General features: G+C 39.1%; 1 protein-coding gene across 1 annotated transcript in view; it reads left to right on the forward strand.

Moving 5' to 3' along the window:
* LOC128644304 (transient receptor potential cation channel subfamily V member 5-like) overlaps positions 1-22,930 on the forward strand; it is a gene marked incomplete at its 5' end in the record, with an annotated part of 124,714 nt that overhangs the window by 92,407 nt on the left and 9,377 nt on the right. The window contains one exon of the mRNA XM_053696970.1: positions 14,168-14,436. Within this exon, the coding sequence (XP_053552945.1) occupies positions 14,168-14,436 (269 nt within the window). The remainder of the gene's footprint in view (positions 1-14,167; positions 14,437-22,930) is intronic.

Here is a 22,930-nt window from a genome sequence, read left to right on the forward strand (position 1 = left end):
TGATCGGTAATCTCACCTCCTGAGATTCCCAAACTCCTTGTGCCGTCAGAGATCCCCACACAGCTCCCCAACCTGTGAGACTTGCATCTGTTGAAATTACAGTCCAGGTCGGAAGCACAAAAGAAGCCCCCTGAATTAAACGATGGTGATCTGTCCACCATGTTAGAGAGTGTCGAACAATCGGTTTTAAAGATATTAATTGAGATATCTTTGTGTAATCCTTGCACCATTGATTCAGCATACAGAGCTGAAGAGGTCGCATGTGAAAACGAGCAAAGGGGATCGCGTCCGATGCAGCAGTCATAAGACCTAGAATTTCCATGCATAAGGCTACCGAAGGGAATGATTGTGACTGAAGGTTTCGACAAGCTGCAATCAATTTTAGACGTCTCTTGTCTGTTAAAGACAGAGTCATGGACACTGAATCCATCTGGAAACCCAGAAAGGTTACCCTTGTCTGAGGAATCAATGAACTTTTTGGTAAATTGATCCTCCAACCATGATCTTGAAGAAACAACACAAGTCGATTCGTATGAGATTCTGCTAAATGTAAAGACTGAGCAAGTACCAAGATATCGTCCAAATAAGGAAATACCACAATACCCTGTTCTCTGATTACAGACAGAAGGGCACCGAGAACCTTTGTAAAAATTCTTGGAGCTGTAGCTAGGCCAAACGGCAGAGCCACAAACTGGTAATGCTTGTCCAGAAAAGAGAATCTCAGGAACTGATAATGATCTGGATGAATCGGAATATGCAGATATGCATCCTGTAAATCTATTGTGGACATATAATTCCCTTGCTGAACAAAAGGCAAGATAGTCCTTACAGTTACCATCTTGAACGTTGGTATCCTTACATAACGATTCAATATTTTTAGATCCAGAACTGGTCTGAAGGAATTCTCCTTCTTTGGTACAATGAAGAGATTTGAATAAAACCCCATCCCCTGTTCCGGAACTGGAACTGGCATAATTACTCCAGTCAACTCTAGATCTGAAACACAATTCAGAAATGCTTGAGCTTTTACTGGATTTACTGGGACACGGGAAAGAAAAAATCTCTTTGCAGGAGGTCTCATCTTGAAACCAATTCTGTACCCTTCTGAAACAATGTTCTGAATCCAAAGATTGTGAACAGAATTGATCCAAATTTCTTTGAAAAAACGTAACCTGCCCCCTACCAGCTGAGCTGGAATGAGGGCCGCACCTTCATGTGGACTTAAAAGCAGGCTTTGCCTTTCTAGCTGGCTTGGATTTATTCCAGACTGGAGATGGTTTCCAAACTGAAACTGCTCCTGAGGATGAAGGATCAGGCTTTTGTTCTTTGTTGAAACGAAAGGAACGAAAACGATTATTAGCCCTGTTTTTACCTTTAGATTTTTTATCCTGTGGTAAAAAAGTTCCTTTCCCACCAGTAACAGTTGAAATAATAGAATCCAACTGAGAACCAAATAATTTGTTACCCTGGAAAGAAATAGAAAGTAGAGTTGATTTAGAAGCCATATCAGCATTCCAAGTCTTAAGCCATAAAGCTCTTCTAGCTAAAATAGCTAGAGACATAAACCTGACATCAACTCTGATAATATCAAAAATGGCATCACAGATAAAATTATTAGCATGCTGAAGAAGAATAATAATATCATGAGAATCATGATGTGTTACTTGTTGCGCTAAAGTTTCCAACCAAAAAGTTGAAGCTGCAGCAACATCAGCCAAAGATATAGCAGGTCTAAGAAGATTACCTGAACACAGATAAGCTTTTCTTAGAAAGGATTCAATTTTCCTATCTAAAGGATCCTTAAACGAAGTACCATCTGACGTAGGAATAGTAGTACGTTTAGCAAGGGTAGAAATAGCCCCATCAACTTTAGGGATTTTGTCCCAAAATTCTAATCTGTCAGACGGCACAGGATATAATTGCTTAAAATGTTTAGAAGGAGTAAATGAATTACCCAATTTATCCCATTCTTTGGAAATTACTGCAGAAATAGCATTAGGAACAGGAAAAACTTCTGGAATAACCACAGGAGATTTAAATACCTTATCCAAACGTTTAGAATTAGTATCAAGAGGACCAGAATCCTCTATTTCTAAAGCAATTAGTACTTCTTTAAGTAAAGAACGAATAAATTCCATTTTAAATAAATATGAAGATTTATCAGCATCAACCTCTGAGACAGAATCCTCTGAACCAGAAGAGTCATCAGAATCAGAATGATGATGTTCATTTAAAAATTCATCTGTAGGGAGAGAAGTTTTAAAATATTTTTTACGTTTACTAGAAGGAGAAATAACAGACATAGCCTTTTTTATGGATTCAGAAACAAAATCTCTTATGTTATCAGGAACATTCTGCACCTTAGATGTTGAAGGAACTGCAACAGGCAATGGTACTTTACTAAAGGAAATATTATCTGCATTAACAAGTTTGTCATGACAATCAATACAAACAACAGCCAGAGGAATAGCTACCAAAAGTTTACAGCAGATACACTTAGCTTTGGTAGATCCAGCACTAGACAGCGATTTTCCTGTAGTATCTTCTGACTCAGATGCAACGTGAGACATCTTGCAATATGTAAGAGAAAAAACAACATATAAAGCAAAATTGATCAAATTCCTTAAATGACAGTTTCAGGAATGGGAAAGAATGCCAAAGAACAAGCTTCTAGCAACCAGAAGCAATAAAAAATAAGACTTAAATAATGTGGAGACAAAAGCGACGCCCATATTTTTTAGCGCCAAATCAGACGCCCACATTATTTGGCGCCTAAATGCTTTTGGCGCCAAAAATGACGCCACATCCGGAACGCCGACATCTTTGGCGCAAAATAACGTCAAAAAATGACGCAACTTCCGGCGACACGTATGACGCCGGAAACAGAAAATAATTTTTGCGCCAAAAAAGTCCGCGCCAAGAATGACGCAATAAAATGAAGCATTTTCAGCCCCCGCGAGCCTAACAGCCCACAGGGAAAAAAGAGTCAAATTTTTGAAGGTAAGAAAAAAATGATTAATTCAAATGCATTATCCCAAATATGAAACTGACTGTCTGAAAAATAAGGAAAGTTGAACATTCTGAGTCAAGGCAAATAAATGTTTGAATACATATATTTAGAACTTTATAAACAAAGTGCCCAACCATAGCGTAGAGTGTCACAGAAAATAAGATTTACTTACCCCAGGACACTCATCTACATGTTTGTAGAAAGCCAAACCAGTACTGAAACGAGAATCAGCAGAGGTAATGGTATATATAAGAGTATATCGTCGATCTGAAAAGGGAGGTAAGAGATGAATCTCTACGACCGATAACAGAGAACCTATGAAATAGACCCCGTAGAAGGAGATCACTGCATTCAAATAGGCAATACTCTCTTCACATCCCTCTGACATTCACTGCACGCTGAGAGGAAAACCGGGCTCCAACTTGCTGCGGAGCGCATATCAACGTAGAATCTAGCACAAACTTACTTCACCACCTCCATCGGAGGCAAAGTTTGTAAAACTGAATTGTGGGTGTGGTGAGGAGTGTATTTATAGGCATTTTGAGGTTTGGGAAACTTTGCCCCTCCTGGTAGGAATGTATATCCCATACGTCACTAGCTCATGGACTCTTGCTAATTACATGAAAGAAATTCATGTTCTGTCTGATCATCCTCTTGCAATGCAAATAGCAAGTAATTGATGAGGCATTTATAAAAGGCAATTTGATGTTAAACTGAAAATAAAAAAATTACTACTCTACTCTATATGCTAGCCAAAAGATGCCTCCTCAGGAGGTTATATCATCTTTTTGGAATGATTTAGATCTTCCACAGATCAAAGATGAGCAACTGATGGCCCTCAACTCACCTATTTCCTCAGAGGAAATTTTGAAAACAAACGCGTTGGATGTAGCTGTTGTGTGTGGAGTGGTGGAACCTTTGTTTTCTTCGATGTAACAATAAATACACAGTGTTGATTTAGCTCGGTCTATGATTGCTCATTTTTTTCTCCATTGTGATATTACTGGATTCCTGTTTGGTGTGTGAGATACACCGCTGAGATTTTTAAGCTACAAGTTCTGTACTGGATACGGTTAACTGGTGAGAAAGAGGAGTGCTTGAACACTTTCCAACATCCCGCTAAGTGGGACGGATAACCGTGAGTAACCTGGGTTGATATTTTTACCATTACACAAAGTTCGTTCGTTCGATACCACCAATGTATTTTCACGTTATTTACTTGTGATACAATATAATATACTGGAATACTGAAAGTTTTGGAGGTTACCTGACATATATTTACCTACAAAGGAGAAACATAATACTAATAATGTATGTGTAAAATTCACCCAGCTGAATATATATACAGTTAACACTCTATATGTACCTGGAAACTAGAGTGTTACATGTAAGAACTTTGTAACAATTCAATTCCTGTAAATAACCAGGTTGTGGCAACAATACATATGAGACTTTAAACCCATCTGAAAAAACGACAGTCTGTTTGGTTGCACACAGCTTAAAGGTTAAGCGATTACTTGTCTTATGGCTCATATACACAGTTTTGCAACAGTGTGTCTTTGCTTGATGTGAAATTCTCAAATTGCATATTATACTGTGATAAGTCAAATGCATAACGCATAAGATAATAATTTGAAGCCATGGATCAGGAAGAAATTGTTAATAGACGAGCGAAACTTGATTTACTCATTAAAGGGGACACCACTCCCAAACACACACCTGTAGATTTGAGTACATTGTTTTCTATGAAAGAAAAATTAACCATTAAAGAACTAAAGACATGGTGGGAAATGGAATTTTTACAACTATATATAAATGAGGAAAAAATACCACGAGGCCTCAGAATGAAAAAGTACCCAGCAGCAGAAAAAATGGATGTGGTTTTTATGAAAGAATGGAATCAGAATTTAACTGATTGCTCTGTGGTTCTTATGAAACAACTACTAAAAAAAAGAACAGAGGAAAGAGAAACCACACTATGTGAGCTAGCTGAGATACAAATACAGATTGATGACCTCAAAGAAGACGAGAGATTTGAAGACTATATGAAACAACTAAAAGATACAACTGAAAGAATTGATAATGAAGTGGTTACAAGAAAACTGGGCAAATATCAAAGAGATTGTAAGGACTATGACTTAGATATAGTTTATAGTTGGAACACCAGTACTCAGCAGAATAAAAGAAGAAGTCATCAGAACAAAAAGAATAAAGGAAAAAAGGCAGAAGGTGATATGTCCAGTAACAAAAAGGAAGTACAAAGAAAAGTTACTTTTTCGAGTGCAGAGGGCAGTTCATATGCATACAGTCCAAGATCATCTACACCTATGAGTGAGGAAAATAATGAAAGAGATAATTCCCTAGGAGCAAGGCCTAAAGAAAAGGTAGAACACAGATCACTGGTGGATTTGGGAATTACCCCTAACATGTCCGGCCACGAGCATAAAGTAAAAGATGGAGACCCAAAAAGAATAAAAAAGAAAAAGGAAGAAGAGCAGAAGGCGAAATATCCCAGCAGGCTGACCAGAGCAATGAAAGAAAAGAAGGATCAGAACTAGAGAGTATAATAAACTTGTCATCTGTCCCATTAACCAATATACAGAAGATTGCACTCTCGAAAGGAATGGGTTTCTCTCCAACAAGAAATATGGACTTATTTGATACCATTGTAGACCTCAATAAGTTCGTGCGAAAGGTCACGTTAAAAAGACATTTTTTTAATGAGGATCCATCTTCCATTTATGATAGTGAGATAGTGGATACGGGTACAGTTGAGAGTACTATAATGGGCACAGATATAGATTCACTTACATTCAATGAATTGTGTGATACCAATAGTTTAAGGATCTTAAGTAGTGAAAGCTTGAGATATGATCCGAATAATTTGAGCATTCCAAGCTCTACACAAAAGATAGGACACACAAGTAGTTTCTATCCTATACATGCAAGAGGGGATTTAATTGAGGTATTTCACACAGTGGTGGAAGAAGAATTGACACAACTTTATAACACAAAGGTAAAAGATATACACACAAAAAGGAACAAAAGGGATAATTTGTCTCACCAGGAAAGAAAAGCACTAAAAGAAATTAGAGATAACAATAATATAGTGGTTTCTAAATCTGACAAGGGTGGCACTATCGTGGTGCAAGATAGGGAAGCTTATGTATTAGAAGCTGAAAGGCAACTATCAGATGAAAATACATATCACAAATTGACATATAATCCTACAGAGCGTTACAATAATGAGTTAAGAATATTATTAGACGAAGGTGTTCACCAGGGATATTTGACACAAGCACAGGCAGAATGCTTAATAAATGAGAGTCCTACAGTAACTGTATTTAAACATCTCCCTAAAGTTCATAAATGTGCATCAAAACCACCAGGGAGGCCCATAATTTCCACCATAGGAACCATAGGAGAAAATCTAGGGAGATGGATTGACGAATTTTTACAACCCATAGTAAAAAGTTTACCAGGTTACCTTAGGGATACGAAACATTTACTACGTAAGGTGGAAGATTTAGGATGGGATAATGAATCTGTGTTCCTAACTATAGACGTAGAATCGCTATATTCTTGTATACCGCATAGGGAGGGACTTAATGCACTTAATGAAATGTTACATATGTATACTAAATTTGAGACTTGCTTTATTGATTATATTGTAGACATTGTTGAATTTCTTTTAACCCACAATTATTTTCTATTTGAAGGCTGCTTTTATGTACAAAGTCAGGGCACGGCGATGGGGGCGAAATTCGCCCCCTCATACGCTAACTTATATCTTGGATATTTTGAATTGAAGAAAATATTTACTACTAGTAATCCTTTTCAAAATCGCATTCTATTCTATACTAGATTTATAGATGACTTGCTAATAGTTTGGAAAAGTGGTGATTCAACTATAGAACAGTTTATGGGATATTTAAATGACAATAATAACAATCTGAGGTTTACATTTTTTTGCTCAGAGAGCAGTGTTGATTATCTAGACTTGACATTAAAAGGAGATATAAGCAAAGGATGTATTACAACAGAAATATTCAGAAAGAAAACATCAGGCAATACCATACTTAGAGCTGATTCTGGCCATCCCTACAATGTGAAAAAGGGAATTCCAAAAGGCCAGTTTATGCGCTTAAAACGTAACTGCAGTAGTGAAGAAAATTATTCTGTACAAGCAAATATCTTAAAAAATAGATTGATGGATAGGGGCTATAAGAAAAGAGATCTAGAAATAACTATGAAAGAGGTTAAGGCTATGGACAGGAAATCTTTACTGCAGGATAAAAGCAAACAGGACAAAATCTCAGGAAGTATGGATAGATTAACTTTCTCCACTAAATATAGTAGGCAATATTCAGAAATTTGTAAAATTATTCAGAAATTTAGCCCACTATTAAAAAATGATCCTAAACTAAAGACAGTCATAGACAAAGGGATTAGATGTGTATCAAGGAAAGCAGAAACTATAGAGAATAATCTTAAACGAAATTTTTCTATCAAAGAGAAGAAGGACGATAGGATGTGGCTAAAGAAGAAAAATGGGAATTACAGATGTGGTGGTACACCATGCAAATCATGTAAATACCTTGTTAGGAGTGATACTTTTAACTCTACTGTAACAGGTAATGTATACATGGTGAACCATCACCTTAACTGTAATTCCAGATACATAGTGTACCTTATCACTTGTAAACTTTGCTTTTTTCAGTACACTGGTAGAACGACACGTATGCTCAAGGATAGAGTGAGAGAGCACCTGTTGTCCCTTGAGAGTGAAGTGCCAAAGACACCGGTGGCAAAACATTTTGCCCAACACAGGAGAAATGAGAATTTTGATATTAGTGAACTAAAATATATCAATACTCTATTTTCATTTCAAGGTATTGATCATGTGCCCAAACTGAATACAGGTGCCAATAGGTCTCAGACGCTCAATAGGAGAGAAGTGTATTGGATCTATACCTTAAAGACAGGGAGTCCTTTGGGCATAAATGAAAACTCAGATGTGAAACTATATATAGGTAACTGAGATACAATCGATAGTTAATAGTATTTCAGTTTTTTCCTTAGGAGGATTAATTTGTAAACAAAACCATCAATAAACAAAAATGACTGGTTATTTTAAATGTAATTATAACTAGAGGTTACTTAGGGTAGTGTAAGAAATTACTATTATTTTGTGGCTAAGTTCTGAGTATATGTTCATAGTTATATCTAAAATGTGCCCTTTTATTGTGACCTCTGTAATAGCTTAATGGTATACAAAATGCTGATGCAGCATAAGTATTTGTTTATATAACATCAGTTGGTTTTCCGACCATATGAGTTAATTGTCTAAATATATTTCTAGATACAATGTACTCGTAACATATAAATTTAAGATTGTTATTTTATATATTGTAATGTGATACTGATGCACCTGATTGAATGGCGTATAGGTTACGAATATGCCGCAAAATGTATAAGCGGTAGTATACCTTTAAATTTTTGGGAATGAGTGGTGAGCCGAATAAAAGGTGCAATCAGACAGCTGTGAGTATCCCTGACGAAGTGCTGTTTAGCAGCAGGAAACGCGTTGGATGTAGCTGTTGTGTGTGGAGTGGTGGAACCTTTGTTTTCTTCGATGTAACAATAAATACACAGTGTTGATTTAGCTTGGTCTATGATTGCTCATTTTTTTCTCCATTGTGATATTACATGAGCAACTGATGGCCCTCAACTCACCTATTTCCTCAGAGGAAATTTTGAAAACAATTTCTTCTATGTCAAACGGAAAGGCAGTGGGTCCTGATGGCCTACCCATTGAGTTTTTTAAACCACTAAAACCCCAGATCACGCCCACCTTAACTAAATTATTTAACCTGTATTATAAAGATTTAGTCTCTCCCCCCAAAACGTTTACAATGGCACATGTGTCTTTGATTCCGAAGCCTGGGAAAGAACCTGGCCTACCTAAATCTTATTGCCCCATTTCCCTCCTCAATTCAGATTACAAGATACTAATGAAAATCTTGACCGACAGGCTAAAAGTAATTTTGACGGACATCATTCACCCCAATCAAACCGGATTTATGTGCCATAGAACTTCAGTGACTAATGTTCGGAGGGTGCTTCATTCCATGGCACACTTCGCGACTGGGCCTGAAACCCTAGGAGCGCAAGAGGAATCGGAGGCCTTCCTGCTGTCCTTTGACGCAGAGAAGGCCTTTGACAGAGTGGAGTGGGGTCATCTTCTGGGCACACTGCAGCGTTTTGTCTACTCGGGACCGTTCCTTCACTTCCCCACGCATCATTTTACAGAGGGGCACTCGTCAAGGCTGCCCTCTCTCCCCCCTCCTTTTTAATCTAGCCTTAGAGCCCTTGGCTATTAAACTACACAAAGTATACCCTGGCATTGTGCTGGGAGAGGCGAGATTACAACTCGCACTTTACGCGGATGACATGCATCTATTTGTAGAGCATCCAGCAAAACATGTCCCAAAAATGTTAGCAACAATCGAGGCATTCGGATCCTTTTCGGGCTACAGAATAAATGAAACCAAATCGGAAATCCTGTGGCTTCGGAAGCACCAGGTCCAGTCATTCACCTACCCATTCCAGGAGGCTAGCCCCACTCTGACTTACTTAGGCATTCACTTGTCCACTAACGTCCAAACCCTATACCACACTAATATCATGCAGGTGTGCCGTGCGGACTTACCGGTCTCCCTTACGGGACGTGTGAATTTAATAAAAATGGTAATTTTGCCACGGATTCTGTACCCTCTCCTAATGATACCTTTTTTAATTACTAAGAAGGATATGGTGCTATATACCCGGGCCCTCTCGAACTTCTTGTGGAAGGGCGGTAAGCCTAGGATAGCACTCACCAAATTGTATGCTCAGTCCTCGCATGGGGGATTGAGTTTACCAAATCTAAAACTGTATAACTGGGCGGCATTCATGCTAGACTGGCAATTAAAAACAAGGCACTTCTACACAACCGAATTGTAGAATCATGCCCTGGGGGCGTTTGATCTCTCGTTTTTGCCCTTTGCCCTGTTCAACAATATCCCTGCAAAGATTGGGGATAATTTTCTTTATAAAGATGTACTGAGGGCGTGGCGGTTAACCCTCGGTCATGTTGGTCGCTGTTGCGTGTCTTCAAGATTGATTCCGTTGCGGAACAATACTAGTGGAAACCTCCCTGTTTGTCGCCTGGAAGAGCGAGGGACTGTGTCTTGTAGGAGATGCTCTGGATCTTTCTAGAAAATGTTTAAAGGCATTTGCGGAATTACAAACTCAGTTTAGGCTACCGAGGGTTCATTTCTACGCTTACCTCCAAATGAGGCATTATATTGCCCAGCTAATCAAAGATGACCCACACTTCTGGGAGCCGCATGCTCTTGGTGCATCAGTGACCTCATTTAAATTGGGCAATTTTACAATCTCAGGGATATATAAAACACTGCTAAGTCAAATCGAATCTAAAAACTTAATTTTGCTAGAGAACAAGTGGAACAAGAGTTTGGAAAGAGAGGACCTGACGGAAGCGATACAACAGAGTATAGAGAATGTTAAAAGGGCAACATTATCCATGACCCTTAGAGAATTCCAGACTAGAATGATACATAAGGATTATATTATCCCACAAATGTTATCTAAATGGAACCCCATGGTGGTGAATGAGTGTAGTAAGTGCAGAACAAGTGACCCAGATTTTCTCCATTATTTCTACACATGCCCACAGGTTAAGCCGTTTTGGGGTAGGATTGTCTTTTGGATCACGAATGTCATTAAACTCAAGGTTCAGATTGATGTGGAACAAATTTGCTTTTTGGTATGGAGGGAACAGAGTTCCAGACATGTCCCTTTGCTTACTACTATAATCTTAATAGCTGGGAAGGTTATTCTGAGGGTATGGACGGAGAGCTCTGCCCCTGCCTTTAACATATTTAAACACAATCTACACAAACAACTGCTCATAGAACAATTGGATACTAGGATGGACACTAATAAAAGACTTAAACACTTCATAAATAAATGGCGGGAATATATTGTTACATTGGGCGTGGATACACAGAGACAAATATTAGTTCCTTTTGCACATACTGAATACATGCTAACAGCCTCTCTGAGGGGTGAGTGGGGACTCCTCTACCAGACACAAGATGGCGCGGAGGGAGGGAGAGAGGGAATTGCTATATAGTGAGTAGAGTTTGTTGGCCTTTTCCAATCCCCCCTTTTTTTTTCTCTCCATAAAGAGCGTACCTAGATACAAAGACTTATTCTGCTTTGATAGATTACGCATCAACTAGTTAAAAAGTTTAATGATGTTGGTTAAGTTATGTTTGTGTTAAATACGTTTGTATAATTTGTTACTCCAAAGGAAGAGAAAGGGAGTTAAAGACAAAAGAGAAAAAAAAAGGGGGGACTTGCAAGTTGATTAATGGCTTTATCACTGTTTACATTATGGTGTACAAATGAAAATTCTGTATTATTATGTCTTCATGGATGTATTGTTTCAAACTGTACTTGTAAACTTTCTCTTGTCCTCAATAAAAAACAGTATTTTTTTAAAAAAACTGAAAACCAAAAGGGGGTACCACATAGCATACTCCACGTGATATAAACCCCAAAAAGATTACCCTGCAAATGTGTGTAGTCACATATAGATGAAAATAAAACAATGGTGTCTATGGACTAGCTGGGAGTCTGAGTCCACAGCTCTCTCAAATCTAACAAAGCAGCAACAGGGAAATGTTGAAAAGCTGCAGTGTAACATTAAAGCACAATTTATGCTTACCTGATAAATTAATTTTCTTTTGGAATGATGATGGTCCACAGTCCTCCATAACATATGGAATATGTTTCCCGCCACCAGGAGAAGGTCAAGAACCAATACAAGAGCTTTAAAACCCTCCCACCTCCAATGTCTCTCTTAATTTCACGTGTAGCCAAGTAGAAAATAGGAATATAAAGGAAGGAAAGGCAAAACAGGGTCTATAGAGGTGTCATTAGAATTGTCGCCCAACATGAAGCGGGCGTGGCCTGTGGACCATCATCATTCCAAAAGAAGATAATTTATCAGGTAAGCATAAATTTTGTTTTCTTTCGTAAAATGATGATGGTACACAGTCCTCAATAACATATGGGATTCATACCCAAGCAGATGATCTATGTTATGGAAAAGGTGGGAAAAATCTTTCTCTGACAGTTCCTATTTAGCCGACACTACAGCCTGTAAGGACTTTCCTGCCAAAAGGTGCTTGTGAAGAAGCAAAAACATTAGAAACGATAAAATTTGGAAAAAGTATGCAGAGAACACCATGTGGCAGCTTTTCAAATCTGCTCCAAAGATGCATCATTCTTAAAGGCCCATGATGTTGCCACTGCTCTTGTAGAGATAGCTGTGACAGGACACCTGTACTAGATCTGCATACCATGTCCAGCAGGGCCAGACTGGAGCAATTAATGCTATTGATGCTGACTCGTTTGATCCGAGCAATGACTCTCAGAAGAGCCTTTAAGCATAATGAAATGGCCATTATATCTGATATTTGTAGGGACTCTCATTTCCATACATAGGAGGGAACTTTGCCCCTATCACCTTCCACATCTCTGGAGACAGGAAACATGAGTCAAAAAGAAACTGGCTATCTTTATCATACAGAACAAATACTGGCAATTGTAATTAATTAAAAAGCACAATTAACGGGGCAGCTAGTACAGATTGAAGTTCTTTTAAAACCTGTGGATGAATATTATCTAGACCCACAGACTATTGTACAATTATTTTTGATAATGCCAATAAAATGTCAACCTCTGTAAAAAGACTAGCGCTAAGCCCATTTCCATTTTTAGTCATCTGCAATTTGCTTATCTCCTTCCACTATTCTACCTTTTTCTCCTTTCAGTAAAATATCTAAATAAGGTTGTGTCCCCATTTTTCACTGACTGTCTCCATATTTCCATGTCATCTATATTTTTTTTATAAACTATGTTTTTTTTGTCTTTACAGCCTTTTCTGCTTGTCTGTATTATCAAATTTGTTTTCTCTTTCTATCACAGACAGGCCTAATACAATGTGCAGTTGCATCCAAAATGCTACCATTCAAATATTCCCACTGTTCTTGTAGTTCCACAATAAGAGCTTGTCATTTTAAAAAGTTGTTTAAGCCCTTAAGGACAGACATACCATGTACTTTATGTATCCTTAAGAGGTATTTGGCCCAGTAATAGTGCAGGACTCACAGAAAGCATAGAGACTGGCTATTACTACTTATCTCCCTCCAGTAGGCATTTGTAAATAGTGCAGTCTCACTTTTGTTGGCAAGAGCACACTATTTCACTCCTTAATGTGAAAATGACACATACAGGGTACGTCTGTTGTTGTTAAGGGGTTAGGTATTTTCTTATGAACAACAAAAATCATCTTTCCTGAAATCCAAAACTTTGGTTTTATTGTGGTTGCACAGTGCCCATACAGATTAATGATTACTGGACTCCAAGTTTTCACTCACAGACACATCTAATACCACTGTTTATATTAAATCTAATATTTATCATTTTGAGTTGGTTCATTAACCAATTGCTTAAGTGATCCCCATGGCTGTTTTTTAGCAGGATTTCACTGGTTGATAGTAAATGGTAAGTAGTATCCTCTGATAGTCAGGCACGGTGTATAAATCAGGAATAATGCTCTCAAATTTAAAGGTGTGTGTGTGTGTTGAAACTGTATGCAAGTTATCATGTTGCAGCTCAACAATAATTAGGAGGTGGCTGGGCTCTTGCAGTAGTAAGCATGCTGTACTGAGAAAGTCAAATCTTTTATTTCATGTATGCAAAAAAATAACCCTCACCTGGAGCAGAGCTCCAGATTACCCTACATAAAACACATATGCTGAGGGAGGGTATATGGAAAGGTGGGATCCACACCATCAAACTTCTGTGAGGCATCCCTACCTAATCCAGAGAAGTCAGAGGCTAAATACCCATAAGTGCTGATATTATTTTTGGTACCTAGATCGGGATCCCTAAAAACGTGCAAGTTATTTACTAAATCATCATGCTCTCTTCTGGTGTTCCATGAGGACTTGGTGTGCTTTCAAACTAAAGACCCTCATTAAATAACCATAAAAATAAAATTATTCTTTTGTTTTCCAGCTTTCCATGTGCACTTCCAGGCTATGAATGTCACCCTATTTCCATATTTCAGTGATTTTCCAGTTACTCTATTTACATTATTTCAACTGATGATGGGTCTAGATAATCTTCCAGTACCATCAGATGTAATCATGCCAAAGATGATCACTGTACTCTACATGGTCTACATGTTATTTGCCTTTGTCTTGCTTTTGAACCTTCTTATTGCATTCATGGCCGACACTCATTTTCGTGTTAACAAGGAACGCAAAATCTTGTGGCGTGCACAGGTAAGCAATTAAGCCCATTAGTTTATAGTTTGTGGAAACCCCCTTTTCAAGTAAACACCACACTATGTTTAGAAAAGCATAATAAGGTTTGCATTTAATATTTAAGATCATTTAGTCACTTTATTAACCCAACTTTCAAACGCAGGCCCTGCTATTCAAAACACTGTCAGGCTGACAAAGAATTGTCTGTGTTGGTGCGCAAGGCCCACAGTCTGTTGGTCTGTCAATATATTCTATAAAAGTGGGCTAAATTTCGTTGTGTTGATGAGTGGAGATGTGTCTCCCTCAGGATATAATGGGAATCACAACTTCAGCAAAAGTCCACCAACATCACCACTTAGCTGCGATGTAGGTGGTGGGGGGCTGTTTTAAAATCATGTTTACACAAAATGTGCGTTTGAGAACAAAAAAAAAAAAAAATTATGCTTACCTGATAAATTTATTTCTCTTGTGAAGTATCGAGTCCACGGATTCATCCATACTTGTGGGATATTCTCCTTCCCTACAGGAAGTGGCAGAGAGAGCACCCACAGCAGAGCTGTCTATATAGCTCCTCCCTTAGCTCCACCCCCCAGTCATTCGACCGAAGGCTAGGAAGAAAAAGGAGAAACTATAGGGTGCAGTGGTGACTGAAAGTTTTTAAATAAAAATATATTGCCTGTCTTAATAAACAGGACGGGTCGTGGACTCGATACATCACAAGAGAAATACATTTATCAGGTAAGCATAAATTATGTTTTCTCTTGTAAAATGTATTGAGTCCACGGATTCATCCATACTTGTGGGATACCAATACCAAAGCTTTAGGACACGGATGAAGGGAGGGACAAGACAGGTACCCTAAACGGAAGGCACCACTGCTTGTAGAACCTTTCTCCCAAAAATAGCCTCCGAAGAAGCAAAAGTATCGAATTTGGAAAAAGTATGAAGCGAAGACTAAGTCGCCGCCTTACAAATCTGTTCAACAGAAGCCTCATTTTTAAAAGCCCATGTGGAAGCCACAGCTCTAGTAGAATGAGCAGTAATTCTTTCAGGAGGCTGCTGTCCAGCAGTCTCCTAGGCCAAACGGATGAAGCTTTTCAGCCAAAAGGAAAGAGAGGTAGCCGTAGCCTTTTGACCTCTCCGTTTACCAGAATAAACAACAAACAATGAAGATGTTTGACGGAAATCTTTAGTTGCTTGTAAGTAGAACTTTAAAGCACGAACCACATCAAGATTGTGTAACAGACGTTCCTTCTTTGATGAAGGATTAGGACACAGTGAAGGAACAACAATCTCCTGATTGATATTCCTATTAGAAACAACCTTAGGAAGAAACCCAGGTTTGGTACGCAAAACCACCTTATCTGCATGGAAAACAAGGTAAGGTGAATCACACTGTAAAGCAGATAGCTCAGAAACTCTTCGAGCCGAAGAGAAAGCTACTAAAAATAAAACTTTCCAAGATAGAAGCTTAATATCCATGGAATGCATAGGTTCAAACGGAACCCCTTGAAGAACTTTAAGAACTAAGTTTAGGCTCCATGGCGGAGCAACAGGTTTAAATACAGGCTTGATTCTGACTAAGGCCTGACTAAATGCTTGAACATCTGGGACATCTGCCAGACGTTTGTGTAACACAATAGACAAAGCAGATATTTGTCCTTTTAGAGAACTAGCTGATAATCCCTTCTCCAATCCTTCTTGGAGAAAAGACAATATTCTAGGAATCCTAATCTTACTCCATGAGTAACCTTTGAATTCACACCAATAAAGATATTTGCGCCAAATCTTATGATAGATCTTCCTGGTGACAGGCTTTCTAGCCTGAATCAGGGTATCAATGACCGACTCAGAGAAACCACGCTTTGATAGAATTAGGAGTTTAATCTCCAAGCAGTAAGACGCAGAGAAATTAGATTTGGATGCATGAATGGACCTTGGATTAGAAGGTACTGCCTCATTGGCAGAGTCCACGGTAAAACCGAGGACATGTCCACTAGGTCTGCATACCAAGTCCTGCGTGGCCACGCAGGTGCTATCAGAATCACTGAAGCTCTCTCCTGCTTGATTCTGGCAACCAGACGTGGGAGGAGAGGAAACGGTGGAAATACATAGGCCAGATTGAAGGACCAAGGCACTGCTAGAGCATCTATCAGTACCGCCTGGGGATCCCGGGACCTGGACCCTTAACGAGGAAGTTTGGCATTCTGATGGGACGCTATCAGATCCAATTCTAGTGTGCCCCATAGCTGAGTCAGCTGGGCAAATACCTCTGGATGGAGTTCCCACTCCCCCAGATGAAAAGTCTGACGACTTAGGAAATCTGCCTCCCAGTTCTCTACTCCTGGGATGTGGATTGCTGAGAGATGGCAAGAGTGATCCTATGCCCATCGGATTACCTTGGTTACCTCCATCATCGCTAGAGAACTCCTTGTTCCTCCTTGATGATTGATATAAGCTACAGTCGTGATGTTGTCTGACTGAAACCTGATGAATTTGGCCGCAGCAAGCTGAGGCCACGCCTGAAGTGCATTGAATATCGCTCTCAGTTCTAGAATGTTTATCGGGAGGAGAGATTCCTCCCAAGACCATAAGCCCTGTGCTTTCAGGGAGTTCCAGACTGAACCCCAGCCTAGCAGGCTGGCATCTGTCGTTACAATGAGCCACTATGGCCTGCGGAAACACATTCCCTGAGACAGGTGTCCTGAGACAACCACCAGAGAAGAGAATCTCTGGTCTCCTGGTCCAGATGCAGTTGAGGAGATAAATCTGCATAATCCCCATTCCACTGTTTGAGCATGCATAGTTGCAGTGGTCTGAGGTGTAGGTGGGCAAAAGGAACAATGTCCATTGCCGCTACCATGAGTCTGATTACCTCCATACACTGAGCCACTGATGGCCGAGGAATGGAATGAAGAGCTCGGCAAGTGGTTAAGAGTTTTGATTTTCTGACCTCCGTCAGAAATATTTTCATTTCTACCGAGTCTATCAGAGTCCCTAGGAAGGAAACTCTTGTAAGAGGGAAGAGAGAACTCTTTTTTATGTTCACCTTCCACCTGTGAGATCTCAGAAAAGCCAACATGATGTCTGTGTGAGACTTGGCTAGCTGGAAAGTCGACGCCTGAATTAAGATGTCGTCTAGATAAGACACCACTGCTATGCCCCAAGGTCGTAGAACCACCAGAAGGGACCCTAGCACCTTTGTGAAAATTCTGGGAGCCGTGGCTAACCCGAAGGGAAGGGCCACAAACTGGTAATGCCTGTTTAGAAAGGCGAATCTGAGGAATTGATGATGATCTCTGTGAATAGGGATGTGTAGATACGCATCCTTTAAGTCCACGGTAGTCATATATTGACCCTCCTGGATCAGAGGTAGAATAGTCTGAATAGTCTCCATCTTGAATGATGGTACTTTGAGGAATTTGTTTAGAATTTTGAGATCCAAGATTGGTCTGAAAGTTCCCTCTTTTTTGGGAACCACAAACAGGTTTGAGTAAAACCCTAGCCCCTGTTCCTCTTTTGGAACTGGGCGGATCACTCCCATGGTATGTAGGTCTTCTACACAGCGTAAGAACGCCTCTCTCTTTGTCTGGTTTACAGACAGTCGAGAAATGTGAAATCTCCCCCTTGGAAAGGAGTCTTTGAATTCCAGAAGATATCCCTGGGACACATTTTCTAAAGCCCAGGAATCGTGAACATCTCTTGCCCAAGCCTGAGCGAAGAGAGAGAGTCTGCCCCCTACTAGATCCGGTCCCGGATCAGGGGCTACCCCTTCATGCTGTCTTGGAGGCAGCTGCAGGCTTCTTGGAAGACTGAACGGGGTTAAATTAATAACCACTGGAAAGAGTACACGAATAGCACTCGTGAGCTTTGTGAATGAACTGGAATTAACCACGATATTCAAAATGACTAATCAGAGATTGAAATGATAATGTTCTCAAAGTATACAAGAACCACACTAAATTAAAACTTAACGTTTATTAATTTAACAGTGCTAAAATTAGCGGAAAACAACACATCATTAAAAACACTAGCTAAAAATAGAGGCTATGTTATATTAGACAAAGGAGAGTATTAAGGTAGTCAATCAGGGGTCTTGAGTAGGTGATGTCTACAGAACTAGCATATTAGGAATGATGAAAATACTAAATAGTCTATAGAGTCTGTATATAGGTTGTGGGTATGGAGTATATAAGGTGTATTAAAGGACTGTTGTCATGCGTGTGTCAGTTGGGTTGACTGTTAAATGGTTAACAACAATATCAAAGTCCTTAAAATCTACTATAAGTGGGTAGTATTTAATGGTTAATCCCTATATGACACATCAATAGTTATAGCTGTTGGACAATAGGTTTTATGTATCTAGTAGTCGAAAGGGTAGTATTCAGTATCTGAATTATTTGGTTTAAATACATAAGATGTGATGTGATAAGATTCCCTCTTTGGTTCTCTTAGGTAATAAGACCTAGAGATTGTTAATCATCTTATTTGTAAGTATAATTTGAAAAATGTTAGATGAAGTTTTTACTGTGTTACATAGTTTTTATAATGTAGATTCGTAATGGTATTTTTTGTATCTACTCATGTATATGTTACACTTTCTCTTGTTACAATATTACCCAGATTCAAATAGAATGTGTTACACGTTCTCTTGTTTTTAAATTGAGATTTAATGATTTGCTGTATTTAAGATAGACACATACAGGTTTTTATAATGTGCCGTGGTTTATTATTGTACTCCACGGATTAGATTTGACAATAAGGTTTTTTCTCCCTTTGGCTAATTTGTTTGATTCACAAAATTTAGCCACTGAAGGAAAGATAACGTTTAATGTACATTGCTTTTTAGTATGTGTCTCTTCAGTGGTAAAAAAGTACTCAATGTTAGGCTGGGAGATATTTATGGTTTCTGCCTTTTTATCTAGTATACATATATTTGGAATAATTTGGTAAATCTCATTATAGTTAACACACTCGGATTACTAACCCAGTAAAGTACTATTATGTAATACTGGTTGAGGTGCGTGTTTTTTCACATGCAAGACTTTTATTCAAATTATGTCAATCTTAATTTAGATATAATACATAGATGGAATATTGCACTTTCCTGTTGAGATTTTTTTATATTATAACAGTCTTATTCAAATTATTTGTGACAAAAGATGAGTACCTATGGTTATCTATACCCTCTTAGTTGAACTTATAGAGTATTTTCTTAGCATTCCCTATGAATATAGGACTGTCTAAGTCTGAATACCCACATATACGTTTTTGTTTGACCCCGTAATGTTTAAGGCATATAATTGTAGACTCGGCTTTTTTGTCCACTTGTCCGGTAACGCCCGGTATCTATATGATTTTTGTTTGGCGCTTTACTATTTAAATTAAGTGTCCGTTAGTGCCAGCCAGCACCCTAGTAACGGTTAAATATTTAGAAAGCAGCACATTGTATTGTTAGCCTGTCCGGTATGGCTATTAAATCAGGATTCAGCGCTCATATTATTATATTATTTAGAACCGGTGCAATAATCTGATTTGCCGGTAATAATAAAGTATTATAGAGCACCTGATATAGTCATATCTATGACTCGGCTGATGTTATTTTGTGATAATGGAATGGCTTTTCGCTGTTAGTTGAATTGCCGGAGGGGCAGTATGGTTCCCCAGCGGTAATTGCAAATTGGGTAGCAGCCACTCTCTTAAAAGCCGGTCTGATTATATGAGTTCTGGTTCTCCTTTTAATACATAAAGTTACGGCTATATCCTAATAGATAGCCTATACGGTTTTAAACATAGCACTAATTGAAGCTAGCAGCTAAAACACAGGAGCTCTCTAAGACTCCTCACCATTTCCCTAAATCCCTAACATGTTTCGCCGTAAACTCCGGCTTTTTCAAAGGGTTATCGCGAGTGCACTGTTTGCCTGCGATTTTTAAACCCTGTAGGTAGTTGGTTCTATCCAATGGAAAGCAGAATCTACCGTGCGTGCTGTTTGACGTGGTCTGCATGTATTCTGGGTATTGTAGTTCTATGCGTTCAGCGATAATCTGTCTTTCTCCATTCTTTCATATATTCTTAGCTGAATTTCGGAGACATTTGCAAGTGTATTTCTCTTGTGTTTACCATTTGGTAATGACTTAGTCACTATTTGATTATAATGCACTAAACAAACGTATAGATCAAAATACCTTAAATTCTCTTATCTATTGATCTAGTATGAATGATCTAGGCTTCTTGGCCTGTTTACCCTTGTTCCAAGCCTGGTTAGGTCTCCAGACTGACTTGGATTGGGCAAAATTCCCCTCTTGCTTTGCAGCAGGGGAAGCTGAAGCGGGACCACCCTTGAAGTTCCGAAAGGAACGAAAATTATTTTGTTTGGTCCTCATCTTATTTGTTCTATCCTGAGGGAGGGCATGGCCTTTCCCTCCAGTGATGTCTGAAATAATCTCTTTCAGTTCAGGCCCGAATAGGGTCTTTCCTTTGAAAGGGATGTTCAAAAGTTTAGACTTAGATGACACATCAGCAGACCAGGACTTAAGCCATAACGCCCTGCATGCTAAAATGGCAAAACCTGAATTCTTTGCCGCTAATTTAGCCAGTTGAAATGCAGCATCTGTAATAAAAGAATTAGCCAACTTAAGGGCCTTAATTCTGTCCATAATCTCCTCTAATGGAGTCTCCATCTGAAGAGCCTCTTCTAGAGCCTCGAACCAGAAAGCAGCTGCAGTAGTTACAGGAACAATGCACGCAATAGGTTGGAGAAGAAAACCTTAATGAACAAAAATTTTCTTCAGGAGACCCTCTAATTTTTTATCCATAGGATCTTTGAAAGCACAACTGTCTTCGATAGGTATAGTTGTATGCTTAGACAGAGTAGAAATAGCTCCCTCCACCTTAGGAGCTGTCTGCCACGAGTCCCGCATGGTGTCAGATATGGGAAACATTTTCTTAAAAACAGGAGGGGGAGTGAACGGAATACCTGGTCTATCCCACTCCTTAGCAATAATATTCACAATCCTCTTAGGGACTGGAAAAACATCAGTGTAAACAGGAACCTCTAAGTATTTATCCATTTTACACAATTTCTCTGGGACCACTATAGGGTCACAATCATCTAGTCGCTAATACCTGCCTGAGCAATAAGCGGAGGTGTTCAAGCTTAAATTTAAAGGCCGTCATATAAGAATCTGTCTGAGGGAGCGTCTTTCCTGAATCAGAAATTTCTCCCTCAGATAACAAATCCCTCACCCCTACTTCAGAGCATTGTGAGGGTATATCAGATACGGCTACTAAAGCGTCAGACGGCTCAGCATTTTTTCTTAACCCAGAGCTGTCCCTCTTTCCTTGTAAACCAGGCAGTTTGGATAAAACCTCTGTGAGGGTTGTATTCATAACTGTGGCCATGTCTTGTAAAGTAAATGAATTTGACACACTAGAGGTATTTGGCGTCACTTGTGCGGGTGTTACTGGTTGTGACACTTGGGGAGAGCTAGATGGTGAACCCTCAGTTACTTCTGACTGAGAATCATCTATTGCTCTATTTTAAGTGCTAATATATGTTCTTTATAGTTTATAGCAGAAAGTCAAAGAGAAACCCTTAATATTGTAACGGCAATCCTATATATGTAATGAAGTCAAGTAAAATACAGTCCAGTATGTGAGAGGCCGTCAAAATGTAAAGGCAATGCGAAGTAAAAGAATAATATGTAATCGGTATTTGGGAGACAGTCACACAGAGCTGCACACAGCAGACAACTATAGGAAAGTCAATGTGCTAAACAGCTTTTCGTGCACTCATGAATTATCCATTAACTTCACTCACCAGTGTATCCTGGAGTGGGGGATCTTCCGGCAGTCTCAATGCCTATACCTCTGAAGGGGCTCCGAAAAGAACGCCAGGACGAAGCGGTGAACTTCCCAACCGCCTCAACTTATCCCAGCCAATGGCCTCCTTCGTCTAGGAATTACTCCTCCCCTCCGCTCCGCTCAGTAGCACTGTGAGACTTGAGAGTGCTTCAGCTAGCCGCTAGCCGCAAGTTGCAAATATACACAGACGGTCCTCACACATGCTCCAAAAGACCCACAAACAGCATAGATGCAGCCGGTAAACTGGAAGGTAGAAAATTTTCAAAGAGAACAAACCCAGCTGCATAAAAAAACGTTCCTTTATTAATTTCTTGATAAAAATGGTGATACACAGCAAAACAGTGGAAGGTGCTGAGGGCGCAGCACTGAACGGCTTACATGTTTATAGACATATCAGTACAATTGGGACACATTCTAAGAGGGGGTTCCACAATGGCTTCTAAACATATTGAAGAAGGATTTTCCTTGGTGTCAGACATGTTAAACAGGCTAGTAATGTAACAAGCAAGCTTGGAAAACACTGTAATCAAAGCAAATAACACTTAGAAATAAAACGGTACTGTGCCTTTAAGAGAAAAAAAAGCTGCACAAATTCTGCAAAACAGTGTAAAAAAGCAGTAAACTCAACTAAATTTTTACAGTAGTA

This window comes from Bombina bombina, unplaced genomic scaffold, assembly GCF_027579735.1.
Source record: "Bombina bombina isolate aBomBom1 unplaced genomic scaffold, aBomBom1.pri scaffold_891, whole genome shotgun sequence".
Taxonomy (NCBI): Eukaryota; Metazoa; Chordata; class Amphibia; order Anura; family Bombinatoridae; genus Bombina; species Bombina bombina.